At 36.5% G+C, this 20,000-nt stretch overlaps 1 protein-coding gene across 2 annotated transcripts in view; it reads left to right on the top strand.

Moving 5' to 3' along the window:
- The window catches only part of SLC38A6 (solute carrier family 38 member 6), a 68,700-nt gene that overhangs the window by 23,770 nt on the left and 24,930 nt on the right, over positions 1-20,000 (top strand). For both annotated transcript variants that reach the window (XM_032134752.2, XM_058429794.1), the window contains exons 4-5: positions 6,472-6,524; positions 10,115-10,154. In XM_032134752.2, coding sequence (XP_031990643.1) covers positions 6,472-6,524; positions 10,115-10,154 — 93 coding nt within the window. The remainder of the gene's footprint in view (positions 1-6,471; positions 6,525-10,114; positions 10,155-20,000) is intronic.

Here is a 20,000-nt window from a genome sequence, read left to right as displayed (position 1 = left end):
GTGATCCGCCCGCCTCGGCCTCCCAAAGTGCTGGGATTACAAGCGTGAGCCACCGCGCCCGGCCACATTTTCTTAATCCAGTCTATCGTTGTTGGACATTTGGGTTGGTTCCAAGTCTTTGCTATTGTGAATAGTGCCGCAGTAAACATACGTGTGCATGTGTCTTTATAGCAGCATGATTTATACTCCTTTGGGTATATACCCAGTAATGGGATGGCTGGGTCAAATGGTATTTCTAGTTCTAGATCCCTGAGGAATCGCCACACTGACTTCCACAATGGTTGAACTAGTTTACAGTCCCACCAACAGTGTAAAAGTGTTCCTATTTCTCCACATCCTCTCCAGCACCTGTTGTTTACTGACTTTTTAATGATGGCCATTCCAACTGGTGTGAGATGGTATCTCATTGTGGTTTTGATTTGCATTTCTCTGATGGCCAGTGATGATGAGCATTTTTGCATGTGTTTTTTGGCTGCATAAATGTCTTCTTTTGAGAAGTGTCTGTTCATGTCCTTCGCCCACTTTTTGATGGGGTTGTTTGTTTTTTTCTTGTAAATTTGTTTGAGTTCATTGTAGATTCTGGATATTAGCCCTTTGTCAGATGAGTAGGTTGCGAAAATTTTCTCCCATTCTGTAGGTTGCCTGTTCACTCTGATGGTAGTTTCTTTTGCTGTGCAGAAGCTCTTTAGTTTCATTAGATCCCATTTGTCAATTTTGGCTTTTGTTGCCATTGCTTTTGGTGTTTTAGACATGAAGTCCTTGCCCATGCCTACGTCCTGAATAGTAATGCCTAGGTTTTCTTCTAGGGTTTTTATGGTTTTAGGTCTAACATGTAAGTCTTTAATCCATCTTGAATTAATTTTAGTATAAGGTGTAAGGAAGGGATCCAGGTTCACCTTTCTACATATGGCTAGCCAGTTTTCCCAGCACCATTTATTAAATAGGAAATCCCGGCTGGGCACGGTGGCTCATGCTTGTAATCCCAGCACTTTGGGAGGCCGAGGCAGGCGGATCACAAGGTCAGGAGATCGAGACCACGGTGAAACCCCATCTCTACTAAAAATACAAAAAAATTAACCGGGCGTGGTAGTGGGCGCCTGTAGTCCCAGCTACTCAGAGAGACTGAGGCAAGAGAATGGCGTGAACCCAGGAGGCGGAGCTTGCAGTGAGCCGAGATTGCGCCACTGCACCCAGCCTGGGCGACAGAGCGAGACTCCGTCTAAAAAAACATCATATGTTAAATATAGGGTACTTTCCCCATTTCTTGTTTTTGTCAGGTTTGTCAAAGAGCAGATAGTTGTAGATATGTGGCATTATTTCTGAGGGCTCTGTTCTGTTCCATTGGTCTATATCTCTGTTTTGGTACCAGTACTATGCTGTTTTGGTTACTGTAGACTTGTAGTATAGTTTGAAGTCAGGTAGGGTGATGCCTCCAGCTTTGTTCTTTTGGCTTAGGATTGACTTGGCAATGCAGGCTCTTTTTTGGTTCCATATGAACTTTAACGTAGTTTTTTCCAATTCTGTGAAGAAAGTCACTGGTAGCTTGATGGGGATGGCATTGAATCTATAAATTACCTTGGGCAGTATGGCCATTTTCACGATATTGATTCTTCCTACCCATGAGCATGGAATGTTCCTCCATTTGTTTGTGTCCTCTTTTATTTCATTGAGCAGTGGTTTGTAGTTCTCCTTGAAGAGGTCCTTCACATCCCTTTTAAGTTGGATTCCTAGGTATTTTATTCTCTTTGAAGCAATTGTGAATGGGAATTCACTCATGATTTGGCTGTCTGTCTGTTATTGGTGTATAAGAATGCTTGTGATTTTTGCACATCTATTTTGTATCCTGAGACTTTGCTGAAGTTGTGTATCAGCTTAAGGAGATTTTGGGCTGAAACGATGGGGTTTTCTAGATATACAATCATGTCATCTGCAAACAGGGACAGTTTGAGTTCCTCTTTTCCTAATTGAATACCCTTTATTTCCTCCTCCTGCCTGATTGCCCTGGCCAGAACTTCCAATAGGACTGGTGAGAGAGGGCATCCCTGTCTTGTGCCAGTTTTCAAAGGGAATGCTTCCAGTTTTTGCCCATTCAGTACGATATTGGCTGTGGGTTTATCATAGATAGTTCTTATTATTTTGAGATCCGTCCCATCAATAGCTAATTTATTGAGAGTTTTTAGCATGAAGCGTTGTTGAATTTTGTCAAAGGCTTTTTCTGCATCTATTGAGATAATCATGTGGTTTTTGTCTTTGGTTCTGTTTATATGCTGGATTACATTTATTGATTTTCGTATATTGAACCGGCCTTGCATCCCAGGGATGAAGCCCACTTGATCGTGGTGGATAAGCTTTTTGATGTGCTGCTGGATTCGGTTTGCCAGTATTTTATTGAGGATTTTTGCATCAATGTTCATCAGGGATATTGGTCTAAAATTCTCTTTTTTTATTGTGTCTCTGCCAGGCTTTGTTATCAGGATGATGCTGGCCTCATGAAATGTGTTAGGGAGGACTCCCTCTTTTTCTATTGATTGGAATAGTTTCAGAAGGAATGGTACCAGCTCCTGCTTGTACCTCTGGTAGAATTCGGAATCCATCTGGTCCTGGACTTTTTTTGGTTGGTAAGCTATTAATTATTGCCTCAATTTCAGAGCCTGTTATTGGTCTATTCAGAGATTCAGGTTCTTCCTGGTTTAGTCTTGGGAGGGTGTATGTGCCCAGGAATTTATCCACTTTTTCTAGATTTTCTAGTTTATTTGCATAGAGGTGTTTATAGTATTCTCTGATGGTAGTTTGTATTTCTGTGGGATCGGTGGCAATATCCCCTTTATCATTTTTTATTGCATCTATTTGATTCTTCTCTCTTTTCTTCCTATGAGTCTTGCTAGTGATCTATCAATTTTGTTGATCTTTTCAAAAAACCGGCTCCTGGATTCATTGATTTTTTTGAAGGGTTTTTTGTGTCTCTATCTCCTTCAGTTCTGCTCTGATCTTAGTTATTTCTTGCCTTCTGCTAACTTTTGAATGTATTTGCTCTTGCTTTTCTAGTTCTTTTAATTGTGATGTTAGGGTGTCAATTTTAGATCTTTCCTGCTTTCCCTTGTGGGCATTTAGTGCTATAAAGTTCCCTCTACACACTGCTTTGAATGTGTCCCAGAGATTCTGGTATGTTGTGTCTTTGTTCTCGTTGGTTTCAAAGAATATCTTAATTTCTGTCTTCATTTCGTTATGTACCCAGTAGTCATTCAGGAGCAGGTTGTTCAGTTTCCATGTATTTGAGCGGTTCTGAATGAGTTTCTTAATCCTGAGTTCTATTTTGATTGCACTGTGGTCTGAGAGACAGTTTGTTATAATTTCTGTTCTTTTACATTTGCTGAGGAGTGCTTTACTTCCAACTATGTGGTCAATTTTGGAATAGGTGTGGTGTGGTGCTGAAAAGAATGTATATTCTGTTGATTTGGGGTGGAGAGTTCTGTAGATGTCTATTAGGTCTGCTTGGTGCAGAGCTGAGTTCAATTCCTGGATAGCCTTGTTAACTTTGTGTCTCGTTGATCTGTCTAATGTTGACAGTGGGGTGTTAAAGTCTCCCATTATTATTGTGTGGGAGTCCAAGTCTCTTTGTAGGTCTCTAAGGACTTGCTTTATGAATCTGGGTGCTCCTGTATTGGGTGCATATATATTTAGGATAGTTAGCTCTTCTTGTTGAATTGATTCCTTTACATTATGTAATGGCCTTCTTTGTCTCTTTTGATCTTTGTTGGTTTAATGTCTGTTTTATCCAAGACTAGGATTGCAACCCCTGCCTTTGTTTTCCATTTGCTTGTTAGATCTTCCTCCATCCCTTTATTTTGAGCCTATGTGTGTCTCTGCACGTGAGATGGGTTTCCTGAATATAGCACACTGATGGGTCTTGACTCTTTATCCAACTTGCCAGTCTGTGTCTTTTAATTGGAGCATTTAGCCCATTTACATTTAAGGTTAATATTGTTATGTGTGAATTTGATCCTGTCATTATGATGTTAGCTGGTTATTTTGCTCGTTAGTTGATGCAGTTTCTTCCTAGCCTTGATGGTCTTTATAATTTGGCATGTTTTTGCAGTAGCTGGTACCACTTGTTCCTTTCCATGTTTAGTGCTTCCTTCAGGAGCTCTTTTAGGGCAGGCCTGGTGGTGACAGAATCGCTCAGCATTTGCTTGTCTGTAAAGTATTTTATTTCTCCTTCACTTATGAAGCTTAGTTTGGCTGGATATGAAATTCTGGGTTGAAAATTCTTTTCTTTAAGAATGTTGAATATCGGCCCCCACTCTCTTCTGGCTTATAGAGTTTCTGCCAAGAGATCTGCTGTTAGTCTGATGGGCTTCCCTTTGTGGGTAACCCAACTTTCTCTCTGGCTGCCCTCAACATTTTTTCCTTCATTGCAACTTTGGTGAATCTGACAATTATGTGTCTTGGAGTTGCTCTTCTCGAGGAGTATGTTTGTGGCGTTCTCTGTATTTCCTGAATTTGAATGTTGGCCTGCCTTGCTAGATTGGGGAAGTACTCCTGGATAGTATCCTGCAGTGTTTTCCAACTTGGTTCCATTCTCCCTGTCACTTTCAGGTACATCAATCAGATAGAGATTTGGTCTTTTCACATAGTCCCATATTTCTTGGAGGCTTTGTTTCTTTCTTTTTATTCTTTTTTCTCTAAACTTCTCTCTTCATTTCATTCATTTGATCTTCTATCACTGATAGCCTTTCTTCCAGTTGATCAAGTCGGCTACTGACGCTTGTGCATTCATCACGTAGTTCTCGTGCCTTGGTTTTCAGCTCCAGCAGGTCCTTTAAGGACTTCCCTGCATTGATTGTTCTTGTTAGTCATTCGTCTAATTTTTTTTCAAGGTTTTTAACTTCTTTGCCATGGGTTCGAACTTCTTCCTTTAGCTTGGAGTAGTTTGATCATCTGAAGCCTTCTTCTCTCACCTCGTCAAAGTCATTCTCCATCCAGCTTTGTTCCATTGCTGGTGAGGAGCTGCGTTCCTTTGGAGGAGGAGAGGCGCTCTGCTTTTTAGAGTTTCCGGTTTTTCTGCTCTGTTTTTTCCCCATCTTTGTGGTTTTATCTACCTTTGGTCTTTGATGATGGTGACCTACAGGTGGGGTTTTGGTGTGAATGTCCTTTCTGTTTGTTAGTTTTCCTTTTAACAGTCAGGACTCTCAGCTGCAGGTCTGTTGAAGTTTGCTGGAGGTCCACTCCAGACCCTGTTTGTCTGGGTATCAGCAGCGGTGGCTGCAGAACAGCGGATATTGCTGAACCGCAAATGTTGCTGCCTGATCGTTCCTCTGGAAGTTTTGTCTCAGAGGAGTACCTGGCCATGTGAGGTGTCAGTCTGCCCCTACTGGGGGGTGCCTCCCAGTTAGGCTACTCAGGGGTCAGGGACCCACTTGAGGAGGCAATCTGTCCGTTCTCAGATCTCCAGCTGCGTGCTCTTCAAAGCTGTCAGACAGGGACATTTAAGTCTGCAGAGGTTTCTGCTGCCTTTTGTTTGGCTATGCCCTGCCCCTAGAGGTGGAGTCTGCAGAGGCATGCAGGCCTCCTGGAGCTGTGGTGGGCTCCACCCAGTTCGAGCTTCCCGGCTGCTTTGTTTAGCTACTCAAGCCTTGGCAATGGCAGCGCCCCTCCCCCAGCCTCGCTACGGTCTTGCAGTTTGATCTCAGACTGCTGTGCTAGCAATGAGCGAGGCTCCGTGGGCGTAAGACCCTCTGAGCCAGGCACGGGATATAATCTCCTGGTGTGCCGTTTGCTAAGACCGTTGGAAAAGCGCAGTATTAGGGTGGGAGTGACTCGATTTTCCAGGTGCTGTCTGTCACCCCTTTCTTTGACTAGGAAAGGGAATTCCCTGACCCCTTTCGCCTCCCGGGTGAGGCGATGCCTAACCCTGCTTCGGCTCACTCTGGGTGTGCTGCACCCACTGTCCTGCACCCACTGTCCGACACTCCCTAGTGAGATGAACCTGATACCTCAGTTGGAAATGCAGAAATCACCCGTCTTCTGTGTCCAGAAATAACTTTTAATATGTGCAGCTTGAGAGAGAGAATCTTTCAGAAATGAGATATTAGAGCAACATAATAAAAGAATCCTTGGTGATTTTTTTAAAAAGTAAAAACCATCACTACTGAGAGAAGACATGTTCTACAAAGACATCTGAAAATCATAGGTATTGTGGCTTATATTTTGGGATGAAAATGAAAGATTTGATGAAAATTACCAGAGGCTTTTACATAAAACAGCTAATTAAGCCCAGCCATCCTTTTTACTATTGCCTTTATTTGAGGATGTTAGGGAGAATTTTCTCATTTTGTGTTTAGTCCTGATTGGCCTGAATCATAAGAATTATACTGTACTTAGTTTGTAGTAGTAGATTTAATTTTCTTCTCTTTAGGACCTGACACATAAATAGTTTTGTCTAAAAGTGAACATTTTAATTTCTCTTAACAGCTGTAACATCTTATGAAGATCTTGGACTCTTTGCATTTGGATTACCTGGAAAGGTAATTTTTTTTCCTCCTCATTGTGTCCAAAACCGAAAGTGGCATTTTTCCTTTTGTTTCAAGTTAAAAGAGACAAGTATATATAAGAGGAAGACATTAGAGGAATAAAAGGAAACTAAAGTGAGAAAAGAGAGAATGATGGGAACAGGCAGAGAAAGAGAAGTCTTTGTGTCCTGCCTAAAAACGCATCAATACATTTAATTCAATGCTTGAATCTTTTAATATGTTTCATCCTAATAAAGTAGCACAATGACTTGAATGACTTTAAAAGAGTAATGATGACCTGTTTTAAGTTGTATTAATTTTGATTATGTACTCATATGAGTAAACCCTCATAAAGACAAGAAAAGAAAAGCAACATTGAATTCAAATTGTAGCATGGCTGTTTACAAAACCAGTAATCAGAAGATCATATCACTTAAGAATTGAACATTGCTAAAAGATTATCTAGCTATCCTCTCATTTATAGGTGAGGAAATTAAGGACCAGACAAATTAAGGGACCTATTTGTCAACTATTATATAAAGCCAGTACCACATCCTAGAACTCTAGATCTACTGCTTTGCTTACTCAGAATAAGAGAAATAACAGCATTATTTATTGGGCACTTACTTGCAATAGGGATACTACACTAGTTTAATAGGTAGAGAAAAATAATTGTCTTCCACCAGTAATCAGGAGTTGAACATTACTATTAGTGCTGTAGTATATATTTTTTTTAATTTCTGAAGAGCTACTATACTTCTAAAATTCATATTCATTTTGGCTCCAAACAGGTATTCTTTTGTTTGTAAATCTGTTGTTTGTGTTTTTATGTTTTCGACTGACAAATAAAAATTGTATATATTTATTATGGATAGCATGTCATTTTGAAATATGTAAACATTGTAGAATGGCTAAATTGACCTAATTAATATTTGAATTACTTCACATACTTACCATTTTTTGTTTTATTTTTATTCTAAAAGGATACTCTATCTGTAACTGGCTAAACTAACTTCTGAAAGTGAGTCTGGAGAAAATATATATAGCTATGCAATGGAGAGAAAACCTGCATTTACATTCCAGTTAACTTTGGTGGAGTTTTTTGTTTTTGTTTTTTCAGACAGTTTTGCTCTTGTTGCCCAGGCTGGAGTGAAATGGCATGATCTCAGCTCGCCATAACCTCCGCCTCCCGGGTTCAAGCGATTCTCCTGCCTCAGCCTCCTGAGTAGCTGGGATTACAGACATGTGTCACCAAGCCTGGCTAATTTTGTATTTTTAGTAGAGACAGGTTTCTCCATGTTGGTCAGTCTAGTCTCGACCTCCCGACCTCAGGTGAGCCGCCTGCCTCGGCCTTCTAAAGTGCTGGGATTACAGCATGAGCCACCGTGCCTGGCCCTAACTTTGTTTTTAAAGTACAAAAAAGAATGCTTAAATCATATACTATATAGCATCATGGCTTGGACCTTAGTAACCTGAAACTTAAACAAAACAGAATATGTTACTTGAGGGTAAAAGGTTTTGTTAATCTTCCTTAGTATCAATGTTTCTGTTCTAGAGGATTAGGATGTTTGGTGTAGCCAGGGATCAGTTTCCTCCATCTAGTTTAAATGAAGAAGAAAATATTTTTTGTATGAGAAAATTCCACAATTAATATAACCTGTAAACATAACTCTAAGTAGCATCACTGACATCACTGTCATTTCATGTTCATATTTCCTGCATTCCTTGTACAACAGCAAAGTTTAAAGAGTAGGGACTGCTGAGAGTCTTCTTTTCCTAAAACTCTTAGAGTAGTTGCATTGTCATTTTAATACATGCACCAAAAAAGTTCATAGTAGGCAGGCACACTAGACAAAGCATACTCTGAATGAGGAGTTGTTGTTTGGTTGCTTGTTTAAATTTCTCCCCACTTCCACAGTTGGGTTGAAACTTAACCATTTCCTTCTATCCAGATATTATATGGTTATAATATGGGATATTATGATAAAGAAATTTTTTGAAATGTTTTAAACTTTTTAAGGAAGCTTTATTTAAATATCTATAAATTGGTATTTATTCACCAGACAAATATTTATTGATCAAATACTTTGTACCATGTACTGTGCTAGGCATTAAAAACATAAGTAGGTAGGCAGGTAGGTAGATAGATAGATATTCTAGCTTTCAAGATATTAAATGCTTAAATTCAGCCAAAGAATGAAAGAATAACCATCAATAAGTTAATATTACTGTTTTTGCAATATATTAATTGAAAATAAAACCAAATTTCATGTATACCTACTACTGACACGTATCATTTGTACTGAAGATAGTACACACAAGTTCAAAATAGTCTTTTCACAAATAACTTCGACATTTTGGAACTAAGTTTTACATAGGCTGAAATGCAGAATTTTTTCTGGAGAGCATTCAAGTGGCAATCACTACCTCTCCAAAGACGCTTTGCCAGATTTTCATATCATTAGCCCTCCTCTGCAAACCTCAAGGTTCCTAGGTCCTAATAACTTAGATTGTTTTCGGGGTAGGCAAATCTGCGCCACTGATAGAATTCCTAACAAAGATGGGCGTGAAAGATTATCTGTTCCCAATTCATGTAGAACTGAAAGATGCTAGACAGCTAGTCAGCTCCAGGCATAAGTTGGGGTTCCGATCCATTAAGACTTCAGTGATTGAAAGGCCCACATGGAAGCACAGTGTTTTACTGTTTCCTTTAAGTATATCTGATTACCTTGAGTTCCCCAGGAATCTCTATCGAAGATGATAAGCTAACAAGCCTGCAGACTGAATTTAGTCCTCAGGCACATTTTGTATGGCTCAAATATTTTTTATTTTTAACTGATTACCAACTAAGCATCATTAAAGTATGAAAAAATTTAATTTCTGACTTTCTTTGAAAAATCAGAAGATCTGGCTACATTGGATCCACATTCTCACGTATTATCAACTGGCCAGAGCTGAGTAGCACCTGCCTCATTGAAGGGGGAGGAATTCCCCAATATCCTACAGTTTTTGCCAGCTCCCATTGTCTTATACTCCACTTAATTCACATTATTGAATTTGGAACATTTTGCCTATATTTTCAGGATTTGACAATAATTGGGCTCTAGACTTTATTAATCTCTGAGACTGGGATGCTCAAACAAAGTCTTGGTATATGCCAAGCTGATATAGTCAGAAAACTTATATCATTTCCTTTTAGGCAATATAGCATTGGCATAGCACACCCAGCCTGTCTTTTTCTACTTATTTAAGCAGTGTGGTAAAACCAGCAAGAAGGGAATGAGACACCACTCCCACACTTCTAATTTTTATACTTGATAATCATCGATTACTAGCTTTTAACACTTTTAACTATTTAAAAGTGACTGCCAAGAAAAATTTCAAAAACTTCTTTATAGTAACTATGGAACTATTAAAGAAATACTTTTTAATGTGATGATTATTAATTTTATGTATTTCAAATGACTGGCAAATTTCTTTTTAGTTTCTCTTCACTTACAACTTCTGCATCTGCTTTTTTAGTAATAGTTACTGGATTTTAATAAAATACTGATCCTTTTATATTATTTCCCCTTCTATCTTCTGAATATTTTGTTCTTTTACAGTTGGTGGTGGCAGGCACCATAATAATTCAGAATATTGGAGGTAAGCAGTTGAAAGTGCACTGTTTATGCATAAATGTGATGGCAATAATGTCCTTTGAATTGTTATCTTACTACAGATCTAGCTGGGAACTTCTGTAGACATAGCTATCTTCAGAAGCCCGTGTGTTGGCCTCTTTACTCTCTTTTTTTTTTTTATCCTTTTTGGCAACACTTGTGACAGTAGCTCCTAAATTCAGTTCCAGCTAAACCCTGATTGCAGTCGTGTTATTAGGTCTGCAACACACCTCTAAAACATTGGCTTTCTGTGATTGTGAAGGTAGGATACAGTCTGGAAAAGTTCTCCTGGTGATTTTAAAATATTTTCCCTCTACTTTTGTTCTAATCACCCTATTGGCAGATACTACTTTAGATGGATTAGTGTTCCGTGGGCTGTGAACAATCAAGTATGGACAACAGTGTCCTCTTGTAACCAAGAATTTAAAATGACCAAGTGGTTTAAAACATAAATAAATCTGAGATAAATAAACATTCTCACATTTATCCTGTATCTTGTTCCTATTAATAACCAATTCTAGAAATGATCTCAATATTGGGAACTATGTAGAAATAAAATTACTGTTAATTATAGACAGTTACTGAGTAAATGTATTAAACATTTAAATCCAAAATATGGGTATCATGTGTGTATATGTTGTAAAGAAGTTGTGTAGTGATGAACAATGTCTTAGTTTTCTTTTATCATTGACTGAAGTGCTAAATAAATGCTCTTAAAGGAAAATACACAGAAAAGGTTGACATGCACTTTGGATCTTATACAGGATTGTGTAGTCAGAGGACATTTTAATCTTATTTTTTACATGTAACAATTTAATTCAAAGATGACAGTTTTAATAAACTTCAGCTCTCATACTCAAGAGGTCTGAGCTATATCACTTTAAGTATTGTTCAATCAAATTCCATCTTTAATAGGTTTTTTTGGTTAAGGAAACATTAACATTCCACCAGTAAATTGTGCTGCCATTGTTTTGGAATCCTGTTTTAATTCTTTGAATTTTCATGAAAAAATATGAATAAAAAGAATGCTTTCTTGCATGCCATACCAAATAATTTTCTCCTAACACACACTACTTCACACTTCACAGTAGAAAGTCAAGAAAACCAGTCTCTTCATTTATGAATTTATTATAGTCATTGATTTTAAGATCTATTTTAGAATAATTTATTTAGCAAATAAGTATTGCTTAACTGTGCACTGATAATGTTTCTGAATATGATGTATATTTTTATATTTTTAATCCCTCTTTATCCGCTCTGTATAGGTTCTAAGAACTATCACATATTGTTTAGGTTAGATTGAACTATTGTTTAACAGTTTATGTAGACTCTTCAGTTCAGCAATTTAGATCCAAATTTGTGACCCTGGCACAATGCCCACTGTTGTATTCTTTGTCCCTTTCACCTTGAGTCCTTCCTTGTTCTCTAATCTTGTTTATAACTGTTATTGGAGATGGCTATACTGTAGCATTTGTTGCTACTAGATTTAACTTCTCTGTATGTATGCTCCTGTACCCCACTATATTGTTAAGTTCCTTTAGCTCAAAAGTATGCCTCATTTCTCTTTGTACTCCCAACACCTAGTGTAATACCTGGGAATTGATAAACTTGTTGAGCAGAATAGAGCTGAAATGATTTGTATGATCTCTTTCTAAGTACTTTAAATATTCTGGATATGTTTATCAAGAAGAGAAAAGGGAAATGCTAGACTGGCATCTAGCTTCAGATCTTTGAAAGACTGAACATGAAATACAAAAAAGACACTAGACTAATTCAAGTATTGTTCCAGAGGGCAGAACTGGTGCTAACATATAGAAATCTACAGAGAAGCTGTTCTGGGTTTTCTCATTCAGAGTACCCTTGTAACTAAGCTGTGTGATAATGAGGATGGCCTACATCCCTTTGAAAATGCTCCTTAGCCCTGAAAACATTCAAACAGAGCTGGTTGGTCAGTTGCCAGAATTCTAGAAAGGATTCTTACATTTGGAGGTGGATAAAACATGAGTTTTCCCAACTCTTAATTTTGTTGGTTTGCTTGCTTGCTTATTTTAGAACTTTTTTTTAAAAAGGTGATTTAGAGTGGTCACAGCAGTTTTTAATGTTCCTTAAATTTAGAAAAGCTGGTAATGCTTATTTAGTTTTTAGAATGATATCCTCATGATTTTCTTCACATTGGTTAAAAGTGTATTAAGTGCCCAGTCAGTAATAACCAAAGACATATTTTCAGAGTTTTTTCTTTTTTCGTAGCCAGATGTACATAAACCATTTCTTTATTATAATAGAATTGGAAGCTTGCTCTTGTGAGCAGAACACTAGATTGGAAGTCAGATACCTTGAATTCTATCTACACCAGTCTCTGCCATTGGGTAGCCATGTGTCTTGTGGAAATCCCTCACTCTCACTGTCTTGGCTTCAGTTCCCTCTTTGTTAAATTGTTGGACGGTAGAGTGGGAAGCAGGGAATTTAAGGTCCCTTCTTACCCCAAAATTTGAATTCAAATTTGGCACATTGGGAGGCACATTAATTATTTTAAGGTATTAACATATTTTAATACAGGAAAGTTCAATGAGAGGGTTATACTTGATTCAAAAGATGATTTGGCCCTTTCTTAGGTATCTTTAACAAATCAATAACTATTGCCCTAAAAGCATTCATGGATGCTATTTTTTGTCACTAAGAAAAAGGGAACTTCAGTTCTTAGGACTACCCTTTAGAACCTCCTCTTAGGTTAAAGTCTAGGAACCCTAGCCTTAAAATGTAGTTTCTTGATTGATTTATACAGAATCTGTGGAACTTCTAGTCCATATATGCTGGCAAATAACATACTTATTTGGGAGGATATTTAATATACTGCATCATTATATTAAATAAGTATATATATACAGTTTTATTATAATAAGTAAGTCAATCATATGACCAATGTTACTTCATTAAAATGGATTTTGATTATTTTCTTTATTAATCGGAAATACATTGGATATTTAAAAGATTATATTAAGTGTAAATCAGATTGAATTTTTACACATCTTAAGTGCCTGTCTGCAAATAGTGTAGTTCAGATAACTTTTTTTTAAAAGAATGTTTGTTAGTATAAATTATCTGAGTTTTGCAGTGGTTGTTTACATTAAAACTGAAAAATAATGTAATAGATTCTATTTAGGTCAAGCACTCTACTAGATACTTTAATTATAACAACTCTTCAATATAGATATTATCTTCATTTTATAGAGAAGAGATCAGCGTGCAGTGGAGATAAGTAACTTGCTCTCATTTATCCCATAATGAAGCCTGGATTCAAACCTTGCTCAGTTGGCCTTTATTCTTTCTGCTATGATATAGTAAATGTTTGAAAAATGTGAAAAGATTAAATGTTGAAGATTTTCTAACTTCTTGGGGACAGGAACTATGTGTTTTTATTTGTTTTCCTAACTTTACCTAGTTTCTGAGAAGAGCTCAATAAGTAATATTTGTTGAATGAATTAGACAGTTTTTAAAGTTCTGCTTAAAAGCCTAAGATTTTGCCTCAAAGAGACAATTGAGTATACTATGTAAGTGATAAAAAAAGAAACTTGAAAGACCATAGAATGACTTCTAGTTTAGAATTATATAAAAATTTAAAAGTTCAAAATATCGGGGAGAGTTAGATCTCATTGATGTAAAATAGGTTAACAATATATTGAAATAGGCTGGGTATGGAGGCCCACGCCTGTAAGCCTAGCACTTTGGGAGGCCAAAGTGGGAGGATTGCCTGAGCTCAGGAGTTTGAGACAAGCCTGGTCAACATGGTGAAACCCAGTCTCTACTAAAAATATAAAAAATTAGCCAGGCGTGGGGTTGTGTGCCTGTAAGTCCCAGCTACTCAGGTGGCTGAGGCAGGAGAATGGTTTAAACCCAGTAGATGGAGGCTGCAGTGAGCCAAGATCTCGCCACTGAACTCCAACCTGGGCAACTGTCTCAAAAAAAAAAAAAAAAAAAATATATATATATATATATATATACACACACACACACACACACACACACACACACACACATATGTGTAAAATATTATTTTCAGGTTAAGAAAATCGTATCTTAATGTTTCTTAACTCTCTTATTCTTTGTAACATTTAAATACTTCTCAGTTTTCATGAGATACAATTCCTGTGGTGAATCCATGAAAAAAATTGAAATGGAAGGCCTTTAAAAGCAAAATGACCATGAATTGCCCTTGATCAATATTTGTTTCATGTGTCTTTCACCAAAGACCCAATTTATTTCCCACATTTCCATATTCCATAAATCAAATTAATGTGCTCATTTATTTACATCCCTAGTACTTAGCACATAGTATACATTTAGTAAATAACATTTATTATAGGAAGAAAGAAAGGAATAAGAGGGGAGAGAAGGAAAAGCTAGTGACCTGGCTTAGTACTCCTTCAAGAGCAAAAAGAGAGTTGATTGACCAGGAAGAGAAACCCCAGTATATGTAAGTGAGCATATAGTTTTTAGGAAAGTGTCTACTGTTAGAACTTCACAGAAAATTGTTTTTCTTCCCCAAGATTAATCAGGCACCAAGTATTAGTCACAAGGCTCTAGTGTGGTCTGACAAATTGATTGAAAAAATCTACTGTCTTCAAATAAAATATCTAAATTTTATAATGGAAAAAAATGCCACACACTAAATTTAACACTTATTCTAAGGTTATAGAAATCCTTGGCTTTGGAAATTTGGGAACCATATAGTAAATTACTACTTAAAAGCAATTCCTGATATCCTCCCAATACTAATGAATAACAGGCTCAACATTGGCTAGAGCCAGAGGTAACCCTCTGCAGCCCATTTCCTCAGGTGCTGGAGTAGCATTTGTTGAGAGCCACTGCTACTGGGACCCAAAGTCAGAAAAGAGGTGTCTGGAAGTTTTAACATTTAAAGCTGTTATAGGGGACAATTCTGGCTTAGAGAGTTTGAATTTGGTGGCCTAACTAAAGATAAAAGATTAATAACTGTAGTAGAAAATAAGTATAAGGTAGTTTTCACATAGTTCCTGTAACAGTGTTGTATTATGTGATTCTTTTCTTAACTAAGGTACGTAGTTGGTTTCACATTCATTTGAACTCCTGAAGTAAACCATTCGGTAGGTTAGAATATCACTAGAAATCAAACACTACATCCCAATCATCTTCTTAGTCAAGCCAGAAAAAGTATTATTAACTCTTACAAGCACATGGTAACAGTGAAGTCAATTGATGTTATTTCTGGTTTCACAACTTGCCCAATTCAAAATGTGGAAAGATGAGCAGCTCCTAGGAGGATGTTATATTCTTATTTTGCTCTTATAAATATGAAGGATTACTATGAATAGCATATGCTTTCCTTAGTTCTTCAAAGCTCCTGTTCTTTAAAGGAGATTGAAAATGTAATCATTACTACGTATTGTGAAAGGAAAACCATAAATATTAGTAGTCTTACTGAAACCTCCTGAAATTGCTAGAATGACCCAGATGTTTCAGTCTGGCACAGAATCCACACACCTTACTCCTGCAGCCTTTATTAACACCTCAGTTTGGTAATCTATGGACTCGGGTAACCCCATTTCTAAATCTCTTAAAGAGAAAGGTATAAATAAGATCATTTTCAGTTGAGAATTATAAAAATCTCAAATTCTCAGTATTTGAAAAATTCACAATATTAGATACTAGAAACTACTTGGATTTACTTTCTTCCTGCATATTCATTCATGCATTTTATTTATTTACTTTTTGGTAGGCTAGTAAAGTACTAAGAGTGTTTCAGATATACTAGTTTGTATTGTTTCTTGGGAAACTAGGATTGGGCGCGCAGATACATCGCCATCTGCTGGTCAGTTTGTGGTGAAACTGCAGCTTTCTTGAGACAGTGTTGTCTAGAAATTCTAGAAAGCACTGCCTTAGAATAGGAGAGGTACAGGAAATTTGGAGAGTCTTTTTCATAAGCACTTCATTTGACAACCTTTACTAGTAATGTATCTTTTTTAAGGTTTTGAAAATATTTTTCTTAGTAATTTCTATTGAAAATTATAACATTTTCAGAACAGTAGATATTTTGGTCATTTTTTATTCAAATTTAAGATCCTGAAAATGGTAAGACAAAGATATACATTTTTTTCTAGGGTCATGGGGGAGCATTTTCCCCCATATATTTTGATTTTCATTTATGCATGTGTTCTGTACTATTTGAGTGCAGATAGAACTTCAGCAGCATTTAGATATTTTGTGGGACCACCAGATTAATAAGACACGTTGAATAGAATAAACCAGTTAGTATCTATGACTAAAAACATGTTTGAAATAAAATTGAATCTCTCTGAGACAGAAAGGCAAACTTAATTTTTCCCCGTAGTACATCCGTTTGTTTAGGGCTGAGTAATCCTTTAAGAATTGCTAAACTTCCCCCAAGTGCTGAAAACCTAATTCTGTTTTAAAAATAGCTGTAAGTAATTCTATCCTCATACATATATTTTATGTGTTTAACAAAAAAGATTCTTATCTTCATAAACTGTAATGATGTCTTAGGCCCAAACTCCAATTAGGGTTGGTTTGTTTTTTTAAGTTTGTGTGCTTAATAACGACAACTTGGGAAGCATTTTCAGAGTGCTGGGAAAAATAACCCATAAGAATACAGTATTTGGAAGCACAGAGACTGATTTTTATTTTTTAGATTTCAGTGGAGTGTTAATATTTCAAATATGTGAGAATAGGAAACTTCCTCTTCAGAACTACAGTCACAGCCGTAAATACAGTAGAGTCATAGCAGTAGATGCAATAGAATCTCATCATGAAACTCCATGAATTTTGAACTAATCACATCACCAAAGCAGCTACAATACTGAAAAATTAAATACATTGAAAATATATCTCAAGATGAAATGAAAATTCTAAGTGTTACTAAAGCTTCTGACTAATGTTCTCTGTGATAGAGATTCATTTCCTTTGAAGTCAACTGTTAATCTCAGCATTCAAAAGTAGTTTGTTTAAATATTGATTTAAAAAAGAAAAATAATTCTGAAGAGTGGTCCTTCTGGTAGACTTTCCTTATTTGTCTTTGTTGGTTTACTTTTTCTCTTTGCTCCTGCACTTTCTCATCACATACTAGTTAATAGAACGAGTTTCTCAACCCAGGCTGGATGTTTGCACCATCACTAGCTTGGGCAAGTTACTTCTTTGTGCCTCCTTATGTTCTGTGAAATAAGTAATATGTACCTCACAGGTTTGTGTAAAGATGAAGTGAGGAAATAACTTGTGTAGAATACTACCAAGCATACAGTAGGCATCTAAAAAACAAAGATGTTAGCTGTTTTCATGGATCTCCACCCAGAGTCCCTTCTCTGTTTCTCTGTTTCTAACATGTCTCCTCTCAACCTCCCGGGCCCAATTCATGTATTTCACTTTATAATTAGATCAACAGATATTAACACCTTGCAGCTTGCTATTACCTAATCAGATTTTATCCCATTTTAGTCACTTCTCCATGTTGTTTTTAAAGAGTGCTTTCAACTTTTGTGTTTTCAGTTGACGGATGTTTTATTTTTTCCCAGACAAGTTTCTATTAAATGAGTTCTATTAGTTATGTTTAAAATTAAGTAGAAAAGAATACCTATTTAGTTAATGTGGTAAAACCAAGTGATTTATAATGGCTGAATACCTGACATCAAGGTATATCTTCTGGCACTGATTTTGGCTTTGGTGTTTTGGGGCCACTTAACTATATGCATGGCTCTTGTGGATGACCCAGTTGCAGCTATTAATTTAGAGTAGAACATGGTGTGTCTTGTTTTAGGAATCTATACTAGGTGTCCATGTCACCCAAAATCATTTACAAATTTTTGCTTATGACTGGTCTGTAAGGTAAGTGCTTGAACACTTTCTTATGCCATTTATAAAAGACATGAGACAAAAACTGTGGCAGACAGCTATTTGATCTAGTAAACCTTTTAGTTAAAGGCAATATGAGCGTTCCTATCAATAGTATATCTTTAAAACTTTTCCAGTTCATTTTATTGAGCTGATTGTTCTTTTGTATGAATTTAATTAAGATGTATTTCCTAACTTAATGTGTATTTGGTAATCTTTTTGTTTCTTTTCTGTATTATATATAATATAATGTGTTAAAGTGCTAGTTCTTACATGAAAGTTTACTTGTGATTAAGAAAAAAATAATTTTCACAGTGAATAGAATGGTGGTGGTCTTTTACTGGCTTAATCCGTGTGGGTTTTCTCCTATAGTCAGTTCTGTGGTTGTGTAGCTCTTAAAATATATACTAGCATTCTCTAGAAAAGAAGCAATGTTTTGCATGTTTTATTATATTTGTATCTTGTATGTGAGGTCTTCTTTGAGAGAGAAACACATGTTTGGTGAGTTCGTATTTCTTAAAATATACATGATTCTTCAGACTGGAATCTAATGAAATAGTACTCCCTTTTGAAAACCAGAGTTAAGGGTACAACAAAGGATAAAAGTGATCAGATGATTAGCCAAGGGCTAATGGAAATTCTGGAAAGAATGACAGATACTGTATTAGAAAGAAATAGGGTCTCATATTCACTGAAGCTTTCTACAGCTAAAGGTCCAAAAGAAATAATAGAAAATTACTGAAAGAGATGAATGTCTGAAACTTTAGAAATGCATGTGGTGTTGGATTAATCCAAGCAAGAAAGAAAGATGGGCAGATAATAAATTACATTTTATAGGAAGTCTGCTTTCCTTGTTTTCAAAGTATTTTGTTTTTTTTCTTTTCTGTCTCTCTCACAAGATACATTTAAGTAAGTCTAGGCCGGTTTCAGAAAATTCGGTTCACGATTTTTATCTTTGCACCATATGTGTAGAGTTCTTTGGAATCGGTAAAATATTATAAAAACTCCAAATCCTTGAATGGAGAAGGTTAGTCGAAACCTTCCTTCTGTTCTGTGCCAAATTGATAGCATTTTTCCTTATGAGAATATGAACACTACAGAACACATTTTCACATACAATCAGATGTAATACCCCATAACTGAAAGATTTTGCAGATTTTAGTCAACTCACTGAGACATAGCTATACTTCTGCTAGGGAAAAAGAAATCGTTGTAAACTGAAAAAATATGTATATGTACATTTTCATCACAGAGAAGTGATTATTTAACTGTTCTAAATTTTACTTTGACATAAATACATTTTATTTTACTAAAAAAAATTGAGAGTGTGTGTATGTTTATGTGTGTCTATAGTATTATCTATCTCCATACAAATCTACACACAAACTAGCATGTATCCTTTTTTTTCCTCAAGTTAAATGGTCACATAGCATTGTAATCATGAAGTTAAGCTCCTTTCAAATAATGTTGATTGAGAAATATACATTCTTCTTAAACTATTTGAGCCTTTTGATCAATTTTTCCCCAGATTTTTGCCATTGAAACTTGGCATTCATTTTTGTTCTTAGCTTTTGTAAGTTTTGTAAGGAGAAAGTGAAATGTTTCCTGATATATAAATAAGTAATAAAATTAATATGCACACAAAGTATACTCTATTCTTTTTTTTTTTGAGACGGAATTTTTGCTCTTTCACCCAGGCTGGAGTGCAGTGGTGCAGTCGCGGCTCACTGCAACCTCCGCCTTCCAGTTTCAAGCAATTCTCCTGCCTCAGCCTCCCAGGTTAGCTGGTATTGCAGGCACCCGCCACCACGCCTGGCTAATTTTTGTATTTTTAGTAGAGACGGGATTTCACCACGTTGGCCAGGCTGGTCTCGAACTCCTGACCTCGTGATCCACCCGCCTTGGCCTCCCAAACACTCTTTATTCTTCATGGGCGTTTCCTTTTTGGCCCCGACAC

This window comes from Hylobates moloch, unplaced genomic scaffold, assembly GCF_009828535.3.
Source record: "Hylobates moloch isolate HMO894 unplaced genomic scaffold, HMol_V3 SCAFFOLD_16, whole genome shotgun sequence".
NCBI classification, from domain to species: Eukaryota; Metazoa; Chordata; class Mammalia; order Primates; family Hylobatidae; genus Hylobates; species Hylobates moloch.
This window is presented reverse-complemented; position numbering and strand designations above follow the sequence as displayed.